The 24,529-nt window shown below is 40.0% G+C and overlaps 1 protein-coding gene across 7 annotated transcripts in view; it reads left to right on the top strand.

Annotated features, from left to right (window-relative positions):
- The first annotated feature begins 783 nt into the window (after nucleotides 1-783).
- The window catches only part of GRIA4 (glutamate ionotropic receptor AMPA type subunit 4), a 221,000-nt gene continuing 197,254 nt past the window's right edge, over nucleotides 784-24,529 (top strand). For 4 of the 7 annotated variants that reach the window (XM_071555054.1, XM_071555042.1, XM_071555046.1 and 1 more), the window contains exons 1-2: nucleotides 784-1,248; nucleotides 2,385-2,543. In XM_071555054.1, coding sequence (XP_071411155.1) covers nucleotides 1,161-1,248; nucleotides 2,385-2,543 — 247 coding nt within the window. In that variant the 5' untranslated portion in view covers nucleotides 784-1,160. The remainder of the gene's footprint in view (nucleotides 1,249-2,384; nucleotides 2,544-24,529) is intronic. The other 3 variants (XM_071555041.1, XM_071555039.1, XM_071555068.1) reach the window with 3 other exon arrangements.

Genomic DNA, 24,529 nt, shown 5'->3' with positions numbered 1-24,529 from the left:
AAGAAAAATCCAAAGACACCAAAAAAAAAAAAAAGGGTCTAGACAAAAAAAAAAGCGCTTTTTCTTTTTCCCCCCATTTAAACATATGGGGGGGGGGGGGGGGGGGGAATGGAAAAAAAACAGAGAGAGAGAGAGAGAGAAAAGGCGGCGGCATAGGAGCAGCGAAGTTTTCATTTGCTCTCCCTCCCTTTGGCATGAGTGCCCACAAGCGCTGAGCGCTTCGCTGCTCGAGTCCCTGCGCTCCATCCTCTGCCGCAAAGCCCAGCGGCGCGGAGGGGGTCCCGCTCCTCCCGCACTGCGCGGATCACCACCGGGGATGGGGGGCTGACAGGACTGCCCAGCCTCATTCCCTCCGCTCCGCACATGCGGATCCGCCCAGACACCTTCATTAATAATAATTGGTACTTAATCACAACAGCCCCGGACGCGCGGCGAGGCGCTGCAGGGGCCGAGCATCCCCCGCGCCGCGCCCAGCCCGGGGTGCTGACCTTGCCTGGCCCCACGCCCGCGGCACAAACTTCCGCGCCGCTGCGCGCCCGCGGGTGGGCGAGCGGCAGGAGAGAGGAGAGGGAGGAAAAAAAAACCCACAAAAACCACCCCCCCGCAAAAAAACCCCAAAAACCAATACCAAAAAATGGCCAAGAGAAAGCGCCGCGTGTCGGTGGGCGGCGGGGGCTGCGCGGGGCGGAGCGGGACGCGCACGGCGGCGGCCGCCCGCGGCGGTGCGGGCGGCAGGGGGGGGGCGGGGGGCGCACGGCGCATGTCCGCCCGCACCGCGCCGCGCCTCCAGCAGGAGCTCCCCCCGCCGCCAAACTCACCACCATCTTCTGCATGTGCAACATTTGCAGCCGGACACAAACCGCTCCCCGGCGATGGAGACTGCGGGAAAAATCCGCCGCGGCGGGATGGCTTGCTGAAGCAGCAGCGGCGGCCGGGAGAGAGGCAGAGCGCGAGCGGAAGAGGATAGCAAACAAATACTAAAACAAAACCACAAAAAAAAAAAAAAGAAAAAGAGGGGAACCTCTCGTTTCCTCCCCCTTCCTTTTTTTCCCCCCCCTCATTCCTGATTCTGTGTGTAGCCTCCTCGCCCTCGATGCCTCTTTGAGCAGCATCCAGCGAGCGAGCGGGAGAAGGCGAGACAGAGAGAGGCAGAAGAGAAGATGAGGATAATTTGCAGACAGCTTGTCTTACTGTTTTCTGGCTTTTGGGGACTAGCAATGGGAGCTTTTCCTAGCAGCGTGCAAATAGGTAAGCGCTGCATTGGGCTGCGTGCGTGTGTCCAGGGGTTCAGTCCTTTGCGAAGTGAGTTGGAAAGCAGGCTCTGAAGGCAGTTTGCAGATTTCTCGAGCACCGTCCATCCCATTTCCATACCTCCACGAACCATTCGCGTGTGTTTGTGTCTTATGTGCCTCCGAGTGCCTGTGTGTGTAAATACATCTGTGCGCGTTCGCGTGCGGGAGGGAGGATGCTTGTCTTTTGCAGAACTCATTCCAGCTCCGCTTGTGCGATATCGGCAGGGGAGAAGGGGGCTCGGGCTTGATGCCGCTTGGCTGCTTCAGCCCCCTCCCGCTTTTGCCTGACTCCCGGAGGGATGGCGAATCCTGTGCATCGGAGGTTGCGGTAGTCGACAGGGATGAGGGGATAAAAGGCAGCCCTGTCCTTCGTTCCTTTCTGTAGTTGGAAAGTTTAGGGTTTCGTAGGTGTCTCCCTGCAGTCCTGTGCCCAATCCTCACCCCTTTCACATCGCCTCTAGCTTCCCTCCTTTCGGACGTGTCTCGGATGGGACGCAGCTATCTGAATTCTTTCCAGCTCAGCTCCATCACTGCATCATTTCTCGTGGACTTGCAACGATTCTGCTAATAAGGCTGAGCTGCTCTCTGCCTGCACATGGCTGCAGAGGAGCAAAGTTCATTATATTAATCTTCAGTGCAGGTTATCCTACACTGAGTTGGTTGGTTGTTTGTTTTTTTTTTTTTTTGATCCAGAAAACATGTTCCCCTTAATCAGCCCGCCACTTAATGTGAGAGGTTATTGAGCAGCTGATTTACCGGTGTGTTCAGTATCAGAGAGATGGAAGCTAAACACTTTAAAAGGTCACTGTAATCATGACAGATCTGGGTATTTATGTATGAAAGGCTGGAAACCGAGAAGTCAGAAAAGAAGCATGAAAGCATCGGGGAGGTTAAAATCGGTTGAGGACAGTGATTTAAAGGCAGTGGTTGTGATTACGAATATGATTAGTTCTTTATCCATTAAAGTCTTAGGACTTACCTTACAGTGCAGCTTTGGGAGACACAGTTGCTTGGTCTCACAAAATAGTAAATAGCTGGCAAATGATTTACCCTGCTTCTTTTGCTTTTTGCTTTTTTTCTTGTTTGTAATAGGTGGTCTCTTCATCAGGAACACAGATCAGGAATATACTGCTTTTCGATTAGCAATCTTTCTTCATAACACCAGCCCCAATGCATCTGAAGCACCTTTTAATTTGGTTCCACATGTAGACAACATTGAAACAGCTAACAGCTTCGCTGTAACAAATGCCTGTAAGTAAATATGCCACTGATCTGAACACCTTGTGAGTGAATTGCGGTGTAAAAACAGGAAACCACATCGTTCTCCTGCATTGTAAATACAACAGTAAGTCTGTCTTCGGTACAGATAGCCTTTGCAGAAGAGCAAAAGGGACAGCAGTCCTTATTAGTTCCTAACTGGAGCAAAATCCCCTCTCCTGCCTTCTGCTGACTAACCTGATGTGACATTTTACTTTAGTGTTATTACTGTAGTTTCTTGCTTCAAGGTTTCTCTGGAGATGAATTTTGTTGTTGTAAAGAAAAATTATTAATGTCTCAATCAGTCCATAAACCCTTCAATTACTCTTGTTCACTTTTGTGCATGATGTGCCTTGCATGTATTTGAAAATCTGTTGTTATATTTATACTCACAAATGCTTTTTTAATGACTGGAAAGCGGACAGGGAAGCAGTGGTGTGCAGGATAATATATCTGAGTTGCTTGACGCTGCAGTTGATCTGGTGATGTCACTTGAGGCAGCCCTGCTCTTATATTCTAGGTTGTAAATGTCTCTTACCATTTCGTAATGCATACATCCTGTGGATATGTCTCTATGCATCCATACATTCGTGCCAAATCAAGTTAGTATCTGATCTACTTGATTTCACAGACCACCTCAACTGGAACAAATATTCTGTTCCTACTATATATTTTATAAACACACAGACAACTGCATGCACATAGATGCACATACACAATGAGAGGAAAACAGAACACAAAATGCCCTTACCAAATGAGGTAACATTTAATTTTTTTATTTTTTATTTTAAAAAGCCAAGTATAATTAGCTAAACTTCCTGTATTTCAATCACCTCAGGGTCTTTATCAGTGGTTAAGACACATGCTGGATACTGCTTAATCTCTGAGAGTGGCAAAACATTATTTGTATTTATTCTCATGTATGTCTGGCTTCTTAAAAGGAATTCATGTTATTATGTAAGACAGTGGCATACAGTGTGGCAAATCTGAAGGCTGTAGTAGCATTACTACTTTGATGTTCATATTTCAAGACTATATAGGTTTTCCTCTGTGCCTCCTAAGTTTTCGAATCCCTCCTCTTCATTCAAGAGTGAATTGCCTCTGGAAGTAGATGCCCTCAGCAACATTGCTGAGCAAGTATAAAAGAGAAACATACTGGAGAATGTCTTAGTGTTCATCGTGCCTTTAAAATACGTGCTGTGTTTCTCTCACTTTCTCACTGCCATCTCTGTGGCACTTTTTAATATGTAAACATACAATGTGCGGTGCAGTTCTCATGTATAATTTATTTCATGATTGCTAAATTTATTTATACAAGTCTTCGGTACTCCAAGTTTCAGATGACCTTGCTACTTTATTTAAGAGGAAAAGCTGCTGAGCTGCCAAACTGGCTCCATTCATTTTATTTAGGAAAGACTTATGCCCTATAAAGTGTGAATTCTATATTAAGCAATATATTACTTATGTTTAGCGTGAAAATCAGTATCACCTTTCCATAAGCCAAAAACATTTCAAGAGGTGCTTTAAAACCGAAACGAGTCAGGTCTATGCAGGTGTAGCTCATTGAGAATATATTAAAATTTGTGTCAACTTTTGCAGGCACTGATAATATAGTTTTTTTGTAACTGAACCCAGTTTGACTTCCAAGAGTTTAATGGCTTTAGAAATGATGAGTCCTTACAGTATGGGGTGTGCAGAGAAGAAAGGGAAGAGTAAATTTGCATGTTTATATATGTGTATACTCATATAATTCTGTACATGTCTGTTTTAAATAGACATCATCATACAGGCCTTATTTACGTTTGTACTTGCCACTTAACCCCACTCATATTTTTGCATTACTTAAGTTTGTATTTATTTCACATTTTGCAGTCTTGTGCCAATAATATGACTACTACTTTTTTAAAAACATTTGAATATTGAAGGATACTTTTTAATAACAAATCTAATGAAATGTAGGCAAACTGACTGACAACTGAATGAACATATCTCATGTTCCTTAAGCTAAATATGAGCAGAATTCTGCAAAAATCAATTGTCTGATAGCTGGAGGACACTGCTTTCCATGTGATTGAATTTGCTGGCTTGACAGAGACTTCTAAAGCGCAGATGTGTGAGATTTTCTAACCTAATTAAAGAACCCCCACCATCAGTTCTAAATTAAGTGATTTCATGGCAATATGAAATGATAACTCTTTGCTGAACTGCTGTGAAACGGTGGCTTTGGATCTTGCTGTTTATATAGAAATTACTCAGAGCACATGCCCCCAGATATACAGTAGAAAAGCCTTAGAGTTTCTGGATTGAGATGAATATTCATGTGAGTTCATGCATAAAGCACTGAGACATGACCAGTTATCTCTGTGTCCATTTACTTCAGAGGTTACTTCTAAAGATTGAGGGCCTGGCCCCTTGCATGTATTAGGGACAGTAGACAGATTATTCCAAAGGATTATGGATGGTATAATACCAGGTAACTCACTGCAACATTGGAATTTTTTTTTCCTATTCGCTAGATAAAAAATATATACGTATCTGAATGTTCACTCAGGAGAACTTTTGGAACTGGAATGATTTTGTATATTCAGTGTAAAAGCTAACTTCCAATGGTTATTTTACACATTTTTGTTGTCTTCGAACAAGCCCAGAACATGTGTTTTTATTCTAAATCATAAATGCTAATAAGTTGCTTTAGCAGACAGAAGTTAGCAAAATTGATCAGATCTTTATCAGTTTGAAGATAGTCCTCTTTCTTTCCCCATTGCATTTGTGTTTTATTTAAACTCTGTTCATTTCTTTTGCACTACATACATTATTCAGAGAATCCCTCTTACTGACAGAGCTAAAATTATTGCAAAACATGAATAGTACAAGATTCTTACCCATCAGAACACAATACACCAGAGCTGAAACATTTGTCTATTGGCATACATTGGTTTGCACCTTATAATCAGGAAATTCTGCTTGTGGTTAGAGATCTACCTACCTTCAGCTTGATTTCAGATGTTGGACCAATGCACTGATTTTTGGAGAGGACTGTATTATTTATTTTTAGTTGAATACAAAATAATTTTCTCCCTCTATGCACCATCTATATAGTACATTAGGGTATCTCAGCAATGCAGTCAATGTGTTTGAATACTTATGAGAGGTAGTGCTATAATTTTACAAAGAGCTATTTAGCTTCCAATTCTTGTCTTCTGGTTGGAAATTTTTCTGTTGAAGTTTCAAAAATCCTTAATATATAACCAGTCTGCAGTTCTTGTATAGAATTGGTTTAAATGGGGACAGAAGAGATTGATTCAAGTTTTTATTAGCATTTCTACTAAAAATAAAGCCTTTCTCTTTGAGCCTGTTTGACTTCATGTATGTTCTGAGATCAATATATACCTAATAAGTGTAATTTAGGGTAAATAAGACACTCCTTTCCTCTTTTGCACAGTTCCTTTCTTAGTAGCTTTTAATCCCCATAGATGCAAACCTTCCAAAATATAACTTTGTTTATTATGTACCACATGGATCAGAAGTCCACCGGAATTAAAAATTTTGTATCTTCAAATAGCTTTCCTTTGACTCTTGTGCTCTCTGGATTTATGTGGGGTTGGTAACCTGAAATTGGAGGGCCTGATTCTGCCTCACCAGTGCGAATGCAGTTTTTGGAGGAGATCCACTGAGGTTGGAGGCAGGACAGACAGGAGCCTCCCTCATCAACCTCCCCTCTCTCTGTGGATCTATCTCTGGGCTTGTGCTTGCTAGTGAAGGGAGAGGCAGTGCCATCTTGGAGTTAACTTTCTGCTGAGACCTCTAGAAAGCTGAGAAAATAGACTCAAATGCAGTATTGCCCTTATATTGTGATTATCTGTCATTTTACTTAGAGCAGTTTCAGCTTTGATTTACTAAGCTGCATCATAATGGGATTTTCATTAAATTTGGTTATTAATTCTGCTTTATAATTACAACTCAATTTAGCAATAGAAGCGTAACCTTAATAATCAGTGTCATTTAAAACCATGGTGTTCTTTATTTAGAAAGTGAAGTCTCATGCAGTTGAATGGTATGTTGCTATCAAGAACTGAGCGGTATTCTCAAGGATGCAGTTTAGAGTATATTGAGAGTTACCATAAAGCATACCATACAGTCAGGTTTGAACTGCAAAAGCAAATAGTGTGCCAGTTAGCTTGAAAAGTGGGACGGGCTTAAATTGTACCTTCTAAAACAGAATTGATTTAAAAAATGCATTTGAAGTGAATGTTTTACTTTAATACATGGAGTTTATCTCAAGACACCAATTATTGAAAACAAGTTCTCCTAAAATTTTTACTATTAGCACTTGCTGTTGGAATCAAAGAATGTATGTGTGCTTTGGTGTCATCTCTCATAAATGGAGGGATTCTGTATATTTTTAAGACATAGTCAAAGAGTTTCATAGCTCTAAATGTGATACTTGTAAATAGCCATACAACAGAGAGAAGATCAACTATCAATAGATACAATCCATCAGAGTCTGGATTTAGTTTTCAAGGTTATTGTTGGGAAAAATAAATGATGGGCCTTTGCTGAAATATAGTCAGATTTCTACATTGAAAATTCAGAATGTGCATTTTCCTGGCATGAAAGAAGACTTTGGTCCTATCATGTTACTGGACTGGCTAAAACTCTGAATTCAAAAGCTTTATTGTAGCCTACAGAAGTAATTTGGTCTTCATTTGAGAGGTTTAATAACAAAGATTGTGTTCCCTTATTCCTGCTGCAGAAGCCAGTGCAGTAGTACTTCTTGTGTAGGACAAAGCAGTAGTACTTCTTGTGTAGGACAAAGCACTTTAGCAAGTAAATTAAATGTATTAACTTCAGCTTTATTGTTGTAATCTAAGTTTGTATTCTAGTCAAAATAATTCATGCATTTCATTTTTAGGTCTTGATTGTTTTGAGACTTGCTTGTTCATGAGAGAAGATGACTTCTGCTTTGATTTTAGAACAGTTTTAGATGCTACTATGAATTGTTCAAATTCATATTGTAAGCAGGTGAAGTTCTTTGGATTTAAATAATCATTTCTCATAGTTGTTATTCTTTAATATATGACTGATGTAAAGGGTATGAAATTTGTGCTAGTGTGTAAGGTAAGAAGCCCATATGATTGCACCAGTATAATTTATAGAAAAAAATCACCTCCTGTCTGGATTTCCATTCCTCTGGGTAGTTAGCTTGAGGCAAAGTTTTTGAACTAATGCAGCACTAGGTCTCCTACTGCAATGGAAGTGGGCATACAAAGTTATGTGACATAAAATCAAACCAGATAATTTACTCCTGTGTAAAACAAAAATTGATTTGAATTTTGGAAAATAAAGTATCTGATCACAGTGTCTCATTTGGGAATTTTGGTGTTGCTTTACTTTTAATTATTTTCTCAAAAGTTTTATTATCTTCCTCTATTAGTTTGGGTTCTTGAATATATTATTATTATTATTGTTATTGTAATTGTTATTATTATTATTATTATTTTAAAGATCTTACTGGTTTTTAACAATGTTGATGTGTATTCAGTCATTTTTCAATGCACTTATGGGTTGAGTACTCTCAAAAACTCTATATTAGTGATATCTGCATTCAGACACCCAAGGTCAAATAGAAAGGCTATCCTACATTTTGGCACTCAGAGATGTTCTAGCATTTTCCAGAGTTCTCAGCAGCACCTGCCTTCCTGGTGGGAGCTGCATGCTGCTGAGCACTTTGGAAAATCTATCCTCTGTACAATAATATATGGGTCAACCCTCTTCTTTCAGTAGTGCTACTTCCTTGTGAGGACTCTGTTTCTTCCCTCTTCTTTTTCCCATAATCCTGATGAAACATCTGCCTGACTTGTTCAAATTGGAGCTATTGGGGTTTTGGTTCTTTATGGTGAGAAAATGGAACCAGAGTGACACTTACCCATCACCATTGTCCTGGCATTGCTTTGGAAAGACCCAGCTCACCCATCTCTTCACCAGTTCCTCCAAAGCTGATTACAGAAAAACTTTATGCTGGACTCAAGGGGGAATACTAGAACACTTACTGCCATGCTACTTTACTGGCTGAGTTTTGGCCAGTTATGCTAACATTAACAAATTCTAGTACAAATACTGGCCCTTGTCCTGCAGCTATTTCCCCAGACAGAGCTGTTTGTGATTTAAGTACGGACTCTATCTGAGCGGTGATTGCAGATTGGAACCTGTTATAAAGAAGGAATAGTAGGAATTAGCTTTTATGCAAGGTGAATATGTTCTCATTCTTTCATCTCATAGCTCAGAGTTTTAAAAGTATTACATTGCTTAACTCCTATTATTTTTGAAAAACAAAATATTTAGAAATTGGACCCCCTGGTACATAATTGCCAGTTTTCAAAGAATGTCAATTGGGCTACTGTCTTCTTGTGTTCCACAGGCTATTTCAGTGCTGTATTTATATGCAACAATTGCACCTGAAAAATGCAGGCTTGTGCAGTGCCTTTCTCTGTATTTATGGACAACATGAGCATGACTGCAGGTGTTTTTTTCTGTAAATACAAATACAGCACAAGAGAATCAAAGAGTACTTACACTTCTCACTAGCTTATTTATTAGGCTATTTGCAAGGAAAGGCTTTAAACACATTTTGAATACATACTAAAATATATAAATATTTTAACTACTCATAACAATTCCTCTGTTTCTCACAATCAGACCCTCTGTGGGTAGATTTTGTGCCATTTCTGTGTGCATGCTCTTCCAGTTGCTTTTATGGTATATTTTCATAGTACACTTTTAAACCTATAAAATTTGAACATCATTTTTATTTGCACATCATCTTTTTGTACAGTTCAGGTATGCCTGGTGAATATCCATCAAACAGGTGGTTTAGGAAAGTTCACAGGTAGGGAGAGTTAATTGCTGAATAGAATTGAGACTTTTATGCTTTGCTTGCCACAGTTTTCAAGGATATGGAATTTACTTTTTCACACTGCACTGCAAAAATGATGCATTAGAAAGTATACAAAATAATTAGGAATTATTATACAAAATATTCTGGTGTTGTTAATTTCTTTCACAGCTCTATGTTATGCTTATATATTGTTGGAACTAGATGATCTTCAAGGTCCCCCTCCAACCAAAACCATTCTATGATTTTGTGATTTCTTTTTTCTAAAGATTTCACTGATATCACGTGGGGTTTTTTTCAATGTCAGAATCAGATCTGTTTCCCAGTGGATAAAGTGATTTGTGTAACACAGATTCAAGGCAGGAAGAAAGGAAATTCTTTTAGAGCAAAGAAAGTACAATATGCAGTGTATTAGTTGTGCCCCAAAGCTTCCTGTTCAACTATAATATTCCTGATGTACAGTAGAAGTATTTCACACTACTAGTCAATGTGAGATATGGGTCTGGATGGTGCTGTGTTAAGGTCTGGAAAACACTGGGTATAAATGAGAAAGACTTTATCAAGCACAGATACATTTATGTAAAATCCAGGAGAAAAAGCTGTAATTTATAATTTTTAAAAATCATACGTCTGTAAGTACACTGAGCCCTGTGTTTCCTTTCCTAAGCTGATGGGAGTGTGGAAGGAACAAGGTTTTACAGACCTATGGTCTTAGCAGAGTAGTGTAGGATCTTGTATGGTGATTTCTTCCAGGTTTTCTGTGTGGATCTGTCCTGCAGAGCCTTGCTAATAAAGGCCTCCAACCTTGGTAATTTCTCTTTGTTTAAACTGTGAAGAGTATTTACAAGTGGACATTTCAGAAACACTGCAGTTGGGAGTATAATTTCCTTTAAAAATCAATAGTCATGGGCTCTTGACTGACTCAGGAGTTTTTCTCACTTCTCCAAATAGAAGCACAAGCCAGATAAGAAGCTGGCTTTGGGGACTGTTTGCATATCCTGTTAATGATGTCTTGTATATAAGTGTTTGTATGGCCTCCAGTTGAAAGCTGGTCAGGGGTTTTTCTTTCTAAGGTCCTTTTTTTTAAAAGTTAGTATCTTTGTTCAGTAGTTCTCTTGGGTGTAAAAGCAGCAGAGTAATACTGTAAGTGATACCTTATTATATAGGTAAGAATTGGGCTTGATGTCTAGAGGCACAAACAGATGTCCAAGGAAAAGAGTGTAACAGGTGTGGTGTGTTGGCAGGACCTGCATCTGCATCTCTTGCATGATTACATATGCCCCGTATGAAAGTGTGTGTCTGGAAAGTCAGGAGTAGTGCCATATGGAAGTGATCCTAATTCTTCCCGGCGATAAAGAAAAGATGTGAAAGCAGTTTGAGGGTTGAAATGTTGTCTGATGGCTATAAGTATTACTGCTTCAAAGAAGAAAAAATAAAGGTCAAAAAAAAAAAGGGAGAGTGGATAGCATGTAATAATGTTCACAGATTATTGTGTTCTAAGGCTAGATGGGACCATTTTGATCACCCAGTCTGACCATCAAGATTCTAGTCAGCTAGCCTCAATTATTTTCTTTTTTCAACCAATAGATTCTCTTTCCAAATAAATCTAGTGTTGAATTGAAGACTGAAAAAAATTGCAGGTAAATCATCATGTCATCAACACATAATTTGGGTATGTCATTCACTGTCTTTATGTTGATTGTAGGAGTCATACAGAGTAGACAGGCAGAAAAAAAAAGTCTACTGGGTTGTTGTTGGTCTTTAATTTAGAGAGAGACCATAATCAGCATGATTTGCATCCAGTTGTTATCATTGTGCAGGTCCCAGAGCCCCTGAGGTTGTTCTGGCTGGTTGGTACCGTGTCTTGCCTGCACAGAAAGGTGATGTGGGACACCCTTAAGTAGCATGGCTTATGCAGGGGCAAGACATGTAAGGACTTACTGGAGCCTTTTTCAAGTTCTTTTGGTGGACACAAACGGTGGGATTTTTTCCCTCTCCTGAGGAAGAACATCTAACCCCTCAGAAGAAACTGTGGCTTGAAGCTACAGTAGTACAAGCTTGGTAGATATGTTCAATGACTGCTAAATAGGTTTTTGCAAACAAATGTATGCTAATCCCCATTATTTGTATTCACAGACTTGTCTACCTACAAATACAACTTAGTGGTCATATATGTTACACATATTTCACTTTCTATGAGCCACAAAGGATGTGAATCTATTACTACTCTCACCTGGACGGATTGGGCTGTTAGCTTTAGATACCGAGAGTTACGAATTTAGCTTCGGAATTCCGTGGTTTCATCTACTTTGTGTGTTGCAGGAGATGGCAGCCTGAACACAAACATGATGATGAATGAGATTTAATGCACACGAATATCTGCAGAAAGCAAAAGACTGAATAAAGGAATTCCCATAGCTGTCTTTGATGATCTGTTGCACTATTCTGAATAGCAAATAGAAATGAAAAGAGGAAAAAAAGACAAACTTTTTTTCCTTATACCAAAAAGTCACTAAAACAGAGAGAAATAGTAACAGAAAACCTCAGGAATTAAGTATTGGTGTACTAAAAGCTGTACTTACAGCATCCTGTTTACTATCGCGCCATCCATGAATTGGTTTGCTTAAATTATTTATTATTTAGTTATTATTAAAATCAGCTGAAAAATGACAAGGTGTTTTCAAATAACTCAGAAAAGGAACAGGAACAGTTATTGCAAATACTTATGCGCAGCATATAATTGGCAAAGTTTGGCCAGGTGTTGTGTGAGATGATTTTGAGCCCAGGTAGGAGATGGGTCTGCACTGGTTCTTTGGGGACTGATAGGTTACCTGAAATAAAGACTTGAATGAGTTTGAGACTTTGCACCTGAAGTTATTCTTTGTCCTCCATTGACCCTCAGCTGGGAAGGAGAAGGGGTTCAAGATACAGCAGGAGCTGTGTATTTAAGGAACACCATTATTCAGTGTTGGGATAAGAGGTTTCAGAGGGCGGAGGAAGGACTGATGTGCAGCACTGCTTGTTGCTTGGCGAACTTTCTGCTTCTGAAAATAGAGCAGGAAGGTGTGGCTGGTGCTTGTGAACCAGGGATTACAGCTGATGTGAGCCGACATGACTTGAAAAAACCTTTAGGTGAACGAACATGTGGTTGTGCCAGGCTGAATACTTAGTGCAGATGGGGAAGTAACCCCTAGTCCACATGTTCAGTGGAGCACAGGAGGAGTTAATAGATACGGAAGAGCTGAAGACTAAAAAATAGTGTTCAAAGTTACAGAGAGAAAATTCTGTTCTCTTCCATCAGCCATCCTCATCTCCCTGCATTTTATTGTTACATACCCTTGCTTTTCATGACAAAATGGGAAGTGTTCAAGAAGCACTGCCAGTGGAAGCAATGAACAAAGTGCTTTCCCAAGCTCTGTACTGCTGAAGAGCCTCTTAGAAGCTAAGTCACATGTCCCTTTCCTACCCCAGAACTAGGGACAGGCTGTTGTGGCTTCTGGGTTCAGCATCTAGAAGCCACAGCAGCTTATTAGCTCCTGTAATGTATTGATTATAAATAGCCATCAACTTAACTACTGTAGGGAAAGGAAGGAAAGGGAAGTGGCATAAAACATGTGTTTCTTGGTTACAAACAGAAAAGAAATTACATCCTTATATGACCTGAGAAAAACTCTGCCTGTTTCTCTCTTATCTAGTCCCTCCAATCTGCCTTAGACTCTATCATGGTCAATACTTCAATATTTTGAGGGAGTAAGTGGAAGGAGGAAGTAGTGATGCTGTACCACCAAACCCAGTTTATACAGATGAATTGGATTGCTTGCCTCAATTCTTCTCTGGGTCTTTGGCAGATGTTGAAGGACTCCTGCATTTTTGTTTACAGCTGAAAGCCCAAGAAACCCCATTGTTCTTTCAGTTACTGTTTATGATGGGTATCTTGTGCACTTCAGAACAGCTGGCAGGCACCAGAGCTTCACACCTTAATCACATTTTCTTTGTCAGTTTTTCACATACTATACTAAATGGGAAACTAGCAGAAAATCCTTTGAGCAATTACAATAATAGGATAATAATAATTATTTCAGTTCCTTTCACTTATTTAGTGTCTGTGAGGTTAAAATGAGATCCAGCATAATGTTACCCCTTTGAAAAGCTGTGGATATTCCCTGCCAGCAGCATCACCTTGAGAAACTGCTCTCTAGGACCTCACCTTCCTGCTCCCTTATATTTGATATGGTAAGGCAGGGCTGTACTGTCACCTTTCTATTCAGTCTGTGAGCAATTGACTGCACAAATGAAGTCGTGAAGGAGAATGTGAATGAGGGGAATCACCACCGTGAAGAATGTTTTTTTCCCTCTGTGTGCCTGTAAAAGACAGGAGAACATTAAAGCATAATCTCCAGTTCAAAAGGAGCATGCTTACATAAGACATCTTCCTTTCTTGACTCCACATCATGTAGATCTTAGAAGTACTAGTGAGAACTAGGTGTGTGCAACCAAAAATGTAACACACGGGTATGTCTTTAAGCCTGTTGGTTTCTTAAGACACGCATTAAGGTAATGCACTACCTTCCTATCTGGTCCTTTCTGTGAAAGTATTGTCTACAAAATGTTGGATTATTGACACAGTAAGTTAGCACTTTCTGTCTTCTGAAATAAAATCCCTTGGGGCCTTTTCCTGGCCCCCCAAAAAAGTGTTTTGCATTTAATAAAAAATTTAAGGTTCAACTTCAAGTTTTCAAATCATTGTACCTATTGTTAGTGCTGTGATGTTGATATGTTCCTTAAGGATATGTGTGACCATAATAAGCTGGTCCTATAATTTTTTCACCAAGACAAAAATAGCAATGTGATTAAAAATCCTAGATTTTTTTTTGTTTGTTTTTTGTGATGCAGACTGTAACTTTCCATGTTGAGTGAGAATACAGCACAACTCCAGCTTTTAGTGGGAACCTGTCCCTCTTTCTCACTTCTATCAGCAGACAGAGATGGAAGCATTCAAAAACTCTCAGAAGACAGGAATGCAGCTGACTATCTCCCTACGTCTGTAGCATGGGTGACTGAAAGAACTGTGTTTGTCACTTCCATTAATGTGACTACCTTGATGCTTGGCTTCAAGAGAGAAAATAATGGCTCAGACTTCCTAAAATCCAATGTGTGCCACAATTCTGGCTCCCTATACAGCCAGTAACCCAGAGTAGATCTCCATGGAGAGCAGCCTGGATGTGGCCATGCCCAGCATTGGCAGCGGATGGAATATCTTTACCAAGGCTAGCTACTCATCATTGTATGAGAAGGCAAATGTCGGGGTTATGCTGTAGTACTTCTCACTCTGTTCTGTGGTCATCTTTACTAAACAGTAAATGTTTTGGTCCCTGATGCCTGCTGGGATCTAATCCCCTGGAAATTAGACCGCCTGACAGTGGTCCCAAAGAATTGCAGCAGAGGTTTGCTGGAGTATTTTGTTTCTTACGCTCCTTTGCTTACCCTGGTAATTCCATCTCCATTTGGCTTTGTCAAGGACATGAGGAGAGCAGAAGATGACTGTCAACCTTGACCTTCTTGGGGCCTTTTTTCTCCTGTTCTTCATCCAGGGGAACCCCTGCCCAGAATAATTTTTGGAGCTCAGACTATTTGTTTTCTTAGAATTTTTACTTGTGTTTTAAATAATGCACTTGGCTGACAGTATTTGTCCCCAAGAAGGAAGTTTGGGATGATAGGGACAGGTCACTGAAGCTACACTACAGCATTTTGAGATGGTGTCTTAGGTTTAGCTGCAGAGGCAGACACATGCAAAAACATCTTATTTGGTTTCTTCTATCTGTATCTAAAGAAAGCTTTATAAAGCACTTAAATACTTTTAAGATGCTCTATTTTGGCTTTATGTGGAGAACTGTAAGCCTTTAGGAGATGATTTTCAGGTAGAGACTTTAAGATATTCAATGCATTGCACATCCTGGCAGGACAAATTCCAATACTCTGTTGGAAGCATGGATGAGTTAATTTATTTACACCAATTTGTTAATTTCTGATTGAAACTGTGACCCAGAAGTCTCTGTAAGTGTATAGCTAACAGAGAGATGTCCTTCTGTATGTGTATTTTTATACTACTTTCAGCTAATTCAATGATGGAAATACTAAATCTAGCACTCAGACAGCTTTTGGATTTATGACACTCCCTGAAGGACTTTGGCTTACAGTTATTCATATAGGTAGTTTTTAAAATTTATGACAAATAATAACTCTGTGATAATATTCATCCAAATGCTTATTTAGAGCACCCAGTGTGAGAACAAAAAAAATGAGCAGCTAGAAATTCCTGAGGCAAAGCTTTGACTCAGTGATCTGCTGTCCCTCACAGGGTGAAGAAGCCAGAGACATTTCAGAGACTTAAGGCAATTTTCAGCATTTGCAGAGTGGTAAAACTGAGTGAAATTTGGCCCAGAGCAGCAACTAGTATTAGTAATTTAATTTTATTTTAGGTCCTGTACTTAACTATTTCAGTTTCATTACTGTTTTCTGATATTCAGGGATGTGCACGTGCACTGTAAAAGCATTTAGCGAGTTATCTCTGCTCCACTCCCTATGCTCACGGGATGATGGTGATTTTTCAGCAGCTTGTTCTGCCCCTCTTGCTGCTGCTTTGTCATTGTCGGTGGTGTTGCCCAGAGCACACTCTGGATTCTCCAGAGGTTGCAGCAGATCTCTTGGGTCTAGGCAGTAGCAAGGGCACCCTGGAAAAATGAGAACAGGCAGCTGGAGATGAGTGGAGTCAAGTCTCAGTGAACTGCCTTATGTGGTGTTACCCTGGCTGCTGTCTTCCCTCTTTGGGCCATCATATCCACCAAGCTTTATGAAAGGAGCCTGCTAACTGTGAGGGATGACTTGTGTATATGTACTGTCATATTTGCTATATGTGCTTTCCATATTCTATAGTCAAATATACCTACTGTGACTTGAAGGGAGGTCCTTCTGCAGTGGGGGCAGAAAATGTCCTTCTGACATTCACGTCTTTGTAAGAAGAGGGTTAGTGATGTGATCAGATGTGACAAGTGATAGGAGCATTCAGGTGTGATCTTTCAGATATGCATGGAACGATAGTTTTGCTTTGTTGTTGTTTGTTTGGTTTGGTTTATCTTGCATTTAAATCCAATAAACAAGAATCAGCTGTATAAAACTTACAAATATTTTAAAGAATTTGAAACTCCACAATGGTGACTGGGCAAAGCTCGTTCTTTCCCTTTCAGTGAGTAACACCAGTGCGGGTGTTGTGTTGGATTAATGCTGGTTTACGGTTCATTACCCACCTGCGGAGGAGCTGCTGCCCCACCACCATCCAGAGGTGTGCCAGTGCTCTCAGGCAGGGCTGGTGGCACCTCTCCCTGCGGGGCGCTGGTGTCTCTGCAGCCACTGTCCTATCCCCACTTGGCCTCCGGAAGGGATGTGTATGCACTGGGGTAACAGGCAGGGTTGGTTACAGGATGGGGGATGTGGTTAAATTGGTAGAATTGCACAAAAGCCTTGGGGGAGCTCCGGCTATTTGAGAGTAACGGAACAACCCTGCACTGAGCTCCAGGCATGCTGAGCCGTGCCCACCTCAGTGGCTGACTGACTGCCAGAGGATGGGGTCCAGACTAGGAGCTGCCTGGTGCCTGCTCACCTGGGTAGTCGCAGGAGTGGGGGCGGGCAGCAGGGCTGGAGAGGGCATTAGCATTTCTTCCACAGAGGTAAGAGCTTATAAATGCTGATTATCAGTCTCAGGATTACTGCAGAGTACTGTTATTAAAAGCTCAATTGCAACTACTAAGATGAATATAAGTGACTCCAAAATCAGGTGATTTCAGGGAGAAACTTTCAGACCTTTTAATAAGTAAAACAGGTAGCACTTGTTTGTATGCCTTGAAATTATGTGGGGTTTTTCCCTTGCTCTTTAGGGTTAATACACTGTGGCTGTATCATAAGAGCGTGTCTGCTAAGTGTTTCTAGCAAGATTTCTTGAAATGCTGCCAGAGACCTGGAGAGCTGCATACCTTGCTTTTAACACAGAGCGACAGCTTTGAATCACACATTGTGCCACTGCATAGCTAGGGTTTTAAATACCAAATTTTAATTATCAGGTATATTCATAATTCATTAATAGGAGGTAGATAAATAGCCTGGGATGGCTTTGCATTGCAAGAAAGATAAATGGAAGATGGTGCATAGATAATAGATGCTGGAGTAGAATGTCTGGAATTTTTTTTCCTCCATTTTTTCTTGCGGCAGCTATTTTGCTTGAATTCTCAAAGTCGTTCCAGGAAGAGGGGCTGGAATTAGGACAAATGTACATCCATCACAAATGTTCAGAATCTGAAACTGAGCTTTAAGTAGGATATGAGCTGCCGAATGCAAAAGCCGCAGGAGCAGCTGTAATGTTTTATTTGTTCTGTGGCAAATATTTCTCTAGTTACTTAACAGCACCCATTTAAACTTCTAGAGGTACTGAATAAAACGCTTCCTTCCATTTGCTCTTGAATAGATAAGTTTAATTGACTTCAAGACAACTATTCCAAGAACTGCTTATCAGTTTGGGTGGTATGATCGATGATATGTCATTGATTTAATGACATAACCCCATGTTTAGATAATGAACTTCTCAAAGTCTTTCTCTTGTAAACATACAATCATCTGCTTCAACAATTCTTTTTCAGGCTAAGTTAAAAGTAGCATATGAGACATGTAATGTATATTCAATATATCACATACTCAGCTGCAACTTGAGTCTAGGTAGAAGAGTACACTATTGCCTAACCATCAAACTGGCTTTAGAGGAGTACTCAGCTATAAGAAAATGATGACTACCTAATTTTATATCATTAGAGATATTTATTGTAACTAGGAGTGCTTTTAATCTAAAGGTGAATAAGTGGCACCTGCGCAATATATTTGTCTATGGTTTGAAACACCAGTTTAAGTGAAAGATATAGTGGGAAATAGAAAGTCTTAGTTCATTCGAAATACCCTTTTTTTTTCTTGTGGAGGTGTCTTTGAACAGTTGTGATGAAAATGGTATTTAATACCATGTACTTGGCTTAGTGTCAGATACGTGTTACATTGTTCCTAAATGTGGTGTTCTTTGACTGTCTGGATGAGAGCTTGACCAGTCCATGCACCTCAGTGTTAGGAGGGCCTGGAGAAGTGCAAACCTCCATGGAGGAACTTAAAAAGGCCCTAGGCCCACTAACTTATTTTACTCTATGTCATGCAATTTAATTGGGAGCAACTAATAGGTGGGAGAGGGATGTTTTTGAATGAAAAATGTTCTTGTAATTTTAAATGTCAAAAAAAGGTAAGAACATGGGATACCTGTTTCCTAGTGGAAACAACCCATAGCCTACTGTGAGAAAAAATGCTTATAAAATGATGTTCAGAAGCATTCCTTAGTCTTTCCTTCACAGCTGATATTTTTCTCCAAATGGAAAAGAAAGATTTTGGCTTTCTCAATGTCTTTCACATAAAGATTTCAGAGGTGTTTTTGTTGTCTCTTAACTAAGTTTCTGAATGTTTCACAGTTTTTGTGGAATATGAAACAATTATTTCAGTTGCTGCTCAGGTGGATTTGCTTTTTTGTGCTGTAATGGGTCAGGAGAGCTGAGCAGAGCAGAATTGCAAAGTAAGGTGTATATCCTCCGTTGTAAGTGGTCCACAGGTAGGGTGAAAGGGAAGGTCTCTAATTCCTTACAACAGGTAGAGTTCAGCAGCTGGTGACCATGAGGAGAGCTCCCCATTGCTGCTGCCACAGAGAATAGAAGCAGTCTGGGGTCCTTAGGAAAAACAGCTATGGAGCATGTGGATAGGGGTGTTGCCTTCTGTGTCAGCGACCAGGACAACAGAATGATAAAGCCTTCTGTAGACAGATTGAAGCAGCTTCATGTTCAGGAGCCCTGGTCCTCATGTGAATCTTCAGCAACCCCAGTATCTGTGGGAGGGACAGCACATCAGGACACAGGCAATCCAGGAGGCTCATGCAATGAATTGAGGATATTCTCCAAGTGATCAAGGAGCCAATGAGGAGATGTGCTGTGCTGGTCCTTGTTCTCACCAATGAGCGTCTGGAGGGGAATGTGAAGCTCAAGGACAGCCTGTGCTGCAGTGACTGTGAACTGGTGGAGTTCAAGATCCTCAGCAAGCTCACTACCTTGGACTTTGGGGGAGATTTTGGGCACTTTGAGGATCTACTTGGTAGAGTACCATGGGATAAAGCCCTGGAAGGAAGAGGAGCCCAAGAAAGCTGGTTAATATTCACAGATCACCTCCTCCAAGCTCAGGAGCGATGCAACCCAGCAAAGAGGAAGTCAGGCAAAAACACCAGGAGGCCTGTGAGGATGAGCGAGGAGCTCCTGGAAAAATGCAGACACAAATCAAAGTCTTTATAGCATGTGGAATCAAGGACAGGTAGACTGGGAGGAATACAGAAAAATTGTCTGAATCAGTTTAGGAAACCAGGAATAAGGTTAGGAAAGCTAATGCCCTGACAGAATGAAATACAGCCAAGGATGTCAAAGGCAACGAAAAAGTCTCTTAAGGTGTGTCAGTGATTAAAGAAAGACTAGGGAAAATGGGAGCCCTTTCCAGGACCACAAGGCCATGTACCTGATGAGATGCGTCTGCAGGTCCTATGGGAACTGGCATATGAATTGACTCAGCCATTATGCATCCTGCTTAAGAACTTGTGGCTGTCAGGTGAAGCTCCTATTAACTGGAAAAGGAGAAACATAACCCCCATTTTTAAAAAGGGAAAAGAGGAAGTCACAGGGAACTAGAGGCCAGTTAATATCACCGTGGTGGCCATCAAGGTTATAGAGCATGGAACCTCATGGGAACAATGCTAATATTTAGATGAGCTATTAGGAAGACATTCTTTCCTATGACGGTAGTGAGACACTGGAACAAGTCGCCCAGAGAATCTGTGGATGCCTCATCCCTGGAAGTGTTCAACTCCAGGTTTGATGAGGCTTTGAGCAAGCTGGTCTGGTGGAAGGTGTCCATGGCAGGGTTGTTAGAACTAGGTGATCTTTTGATTTCCTTCCAACTCAACACAGTCTATGATTCTTGATTTTCTACTGATCTGATCAGGTATTTGGGGCCTGATTTCCAGGAATAGTGTGACAAGGACACATGCCGTTCCATCATCCAGAAAGCTAATGGGAGATGGTGTTCTCACTTTTCAAAAAAATAGGGCTCAATTTTTGAAATTTAATCACTGAATGTCTAAGGCAGTTTATTTTGTCTGGAAAAAAAGTCAGTAGGGTTTCTGCTGAAGCACATAATGTGGTTTCACCCAATTACAGAACCAGTGATTTTGCAAAGTGACGGTAACCATAAGCTTCTATTTCAATTTTAATTTGTAAAATAAATAAAATCAGCCAAAACCACCTTATTTTATAGTTTCTAGGACAGCTAGAAATTTCAAAAAGATTCAATACTCAGCTATATATACTGTGTGTGCAGTAGCATCTCCTAGGTAAATACCATGGTAAAATGAGTCTAGGTCCAATTTCCAACAGTGGCAAACAGAAATTTCATTTTATTTAGATGTTCTCATCAGCAACAATCTGCCATTTTAAAAACTGAAAATACACAAAAATTTGAAGAAAATAAAATCGATGGCATACACTATGCAGTGCCAATAATTATTTCAGAGCATGTTCTTGTTCCCCGTTTCTGAGAGTTTAAAGGGGCACTTTTATAGCCAAGCTATATGCTAAAATTATCATTATTGTATGGTCCATCCAATGTGCATTTAGTGATTCTGCTTTAAAAAAACAAGTTGCAGATAGTATTGTTCTTCAAGGCCCATCTCAGAAAAAAATTCTTTTTGTGGTTTTTCAAAAAACCCCATTATGTCAAAGCCATTGTAATTGTGTGTATGTGTAAAGTTAAGCATACTTACTTCTAAATGCTTAAGTTGAACAGGGCATTCAGAGCATTTCATTGTTGTTCAGGCCAAAGCACAAATATTTTACAAATGGGGAAAACAAAGTGAAATATTTGCTTGAGGCTAAGGAATCAGTTGCCAGGAGGTTTGGAAGGGATTAAAGTCCCCGACTAGCTTCCTGACAGACGAAGCACAATTTGAGAGCCATTTACTTGCTAGATATAGTTGTAAGAAACTTCATGATGGTTGTGTTCTATAGTTGTCTTTATTCTCTGTAAATGCTCCATCCAAAAAATAGGATTTTTTTTCAAGAGCAAATAAACTATTGCTGACAATTTATTATAACAAAAGTAGATAATTATGTATACTTTCTTAGTTTTGTCTTACAGTGTTGTTGTGAAAAATTTTACACCCTTAGCAATATTTTTCATTTTCCCTAGTAACATTAAAGCTGACATTTAATTTTAGTGTATGGTATACAATTGCTTGTTGATTTAGCATCAAGTTTAAGTGGTGTATTTCTGGAGCATGGAACACAATTTTGCCCAGGAAATTTAAGTCCCTGATTGTAAAGGGCAAAAACAGTTGCTGAACCAGTTGCTATTCTGTTTTTAATTTTTGTTAGTAATTCATTATGTAGTGTAAGCTTCTCACGCATTAATCTCTGCCTGAAAAAAAATTTTGAAAATAATTCCTCTGTTTGTTGTTGGGCTTTTGTTAAAGGAAAATTTATGTATGACTTTTTGATAACAATTGAAGTAGGGAAACAATTCTTTCCAGAGAATGGAATGAACTTTCAGATTTTAAGTAATAATAGCATAAATTAAAGTTATTTCTTTCATGTATTTCTGCTACATTTCCCCAGCAAAGTTTGTAAGCAACAAATTAAAAACAAACAAATGATGAAACTACAAACAGATGTGGTTTTTGCATGATGAGTGGTAGTCCTATGGGACTGTTTTCAATGAAAACTGGGAATGCAAACCATTTACATAGATTCAATTGAGATTAGCTGTGCACTGGAAGAATCCATGAGGCCAAACCACTCAGAAAGACACAGGAGCTGTAAATATAAGTAGTGGAGTGCTGGGAGGAATATTCAGGGAAATTATTCACTTCTGGCCACTACTGGAGATAGGTGGATCTTCTACTTCATTGTTATTTTGGGGGATGTTTCCAGTCCTGTTATAATTATAAACTTTTTTTATGTACTACTGTGCTAATACAAGTACAGACTAGACGTAATGACAAACCAATGTCTTTGGATTGCTGAGACTGACTCCCAAGTGTTGTTTCCTGGAAGCAGGGACCACCAGAGAGTGCTGCTCATGCTATAGAGCATCAGCCTTGTGTGGCTGTGGGAGATGGCATAAGATGGAAAAACAGGAGAGGCTCAGAACCACTGAAGCAATTATGTGTCCATTGCACACATCAGCACTAATGAAATCCTCACAGGTATTTCCAGAGGAAAATGTACCCTTTCTACTCATAAACATCAAAGGATCTGTAGGGTTACTGATTAGGAACTGCAGCTTCTTTTACTTAAAGAAGGCATGGTTAATTAATGATTTTGCGTTCTGATTAGAAAATTAACATTGCTAATGCTGTTAGTAGATAACTGAATTTTGGTATTATAAAAGCCTTTTGAAATACAATTTGACAGAGCATATATCAGATTAAATTGGATTGATTATGGGAGTTTTGAAGTTGTTGATTTCTTTGAGAGCTCCGTTAACGAAGCATTATATTGTAACAGACCCCATTAACTGCACTGTTCTACTTAGCTAACGGCCATTACCCTCAATAGGTAATAAAGTACATACTCAAGACACCATAGCAAGCAGGGTAGGACAGTGTTACTCCACTGTGTCCACTACAGATCTTCAGGTACAGTTCTAATTTTGTGGTGTTGGGAGGGGTCCTGTTTCTACTGTCAACTTAGGTTGATAACATTGAGTCCCACAGACCCCTGTCATGAAGTGAGACCATAGTTGGACATTGTCTATTAACATCAGTGGACTGTTGTGATAATACCACATGGCAGGATGGAGCAGTAGCAGTGTTCTGTCTATCGCAGCAACTAGTAAAAAGAATTGACACACTGGGACATGGACTGTGATCCTCCCAAAATGCCAGTAGTTACCTGCATATTCTCACCTCCCCAAACGTTTTGTTTTGCACTCTACATATGCCAAAACTTAATGAAACGCTAGATATTTAAGTGGACAAGGTAGTGTTATGGTTTCCCCCTCCCAGAACTACTGAAGTGATAAATTTATCTTATATCTCTATGTGTAACAGACAGTTCTAAAAAGCATAAGAATACTTAAAAACACTACTGCACATTTCAGGGCTTCACTAAATTACTAGTGTAGAGTAATTCAGCTAAAGACTATAAGAGTATGGGTGGATATTTCTTCTTCTTGTTTGGATGTCTGGCACAGTCATTTTTGTTCCAAAACAAACTTTGGTTAGTAGTTGAGCTCAGTGATCTTAAAGGTCTTTTCTAACCTAAAGGATTCACTGACTTCTGTAATTCTGTGTAGTTTTGCTCAGTTTCTTTTGGGTGAAGTATTTTTCTCCCTAGAGGCCAAAGCAACTGTGTTGTCCTCTGGGTTACCATGCAAGGCATAAAAAATATGCATTAAATATTAAAATAAGGAACCCAACCTCAAAACTAGTATTGGCTAGAGGCTCTTTTAAATTCTTTTACAAACTTCCCTGCATTGAATCTTGGCCAAAATCTTATCATCCTATATATTCAAAATTCAGAGAAAAAGCATTGGTGTTTAATTTATCAGTATTAGTGCTATGTCTATGGAGTTCTTTGCTACTTCTCCAGACATTACTGTCATGGTTCCACTGAAGGCAATGTGCAATGTCAAGGTACAACTCAAGAATATAGTTGAAAGTCCTGTGGTGCATAGACACAACAAAGAGTTATTTTTCATCGTCTGAGTTTCTTGATAGAAGTGATGATGCAGGAAAATATATTTGTACAGTTGGCAGCTGAAAACTGCATTTTTTGAGGTCAGGAATATACGAGGTCAAAAATAAAATCTATAGTGCTGTTTGTTGTTACTTTTTGAAGTAGAATTGCCATTAATGTAGATGTTTCCGCATCTGCAGTTACATTCTGTGGTTGTCTTTCAGCCCTGAAAAAGAAGAAGCCTG

This window comes from Pithys albifrons, chromosome 1 (genome assembly GCF_047495875.1).
Source record: "Pithys albifrons albifrons isolate INPA30051 chromosome 1, PitAlb_v1, whole genome shotgun sequence".
Lineage (NCBI taxonomy): Eukaryota > Metazoa > Chordata > Aves > Passeriformes > Thamnophilidae > Pithys > Pithys albifrons.
Note: the sequence above shows the minus strand (reverse complement) of the source record. Positions and strands in the feature narration are given on the sequence as shown.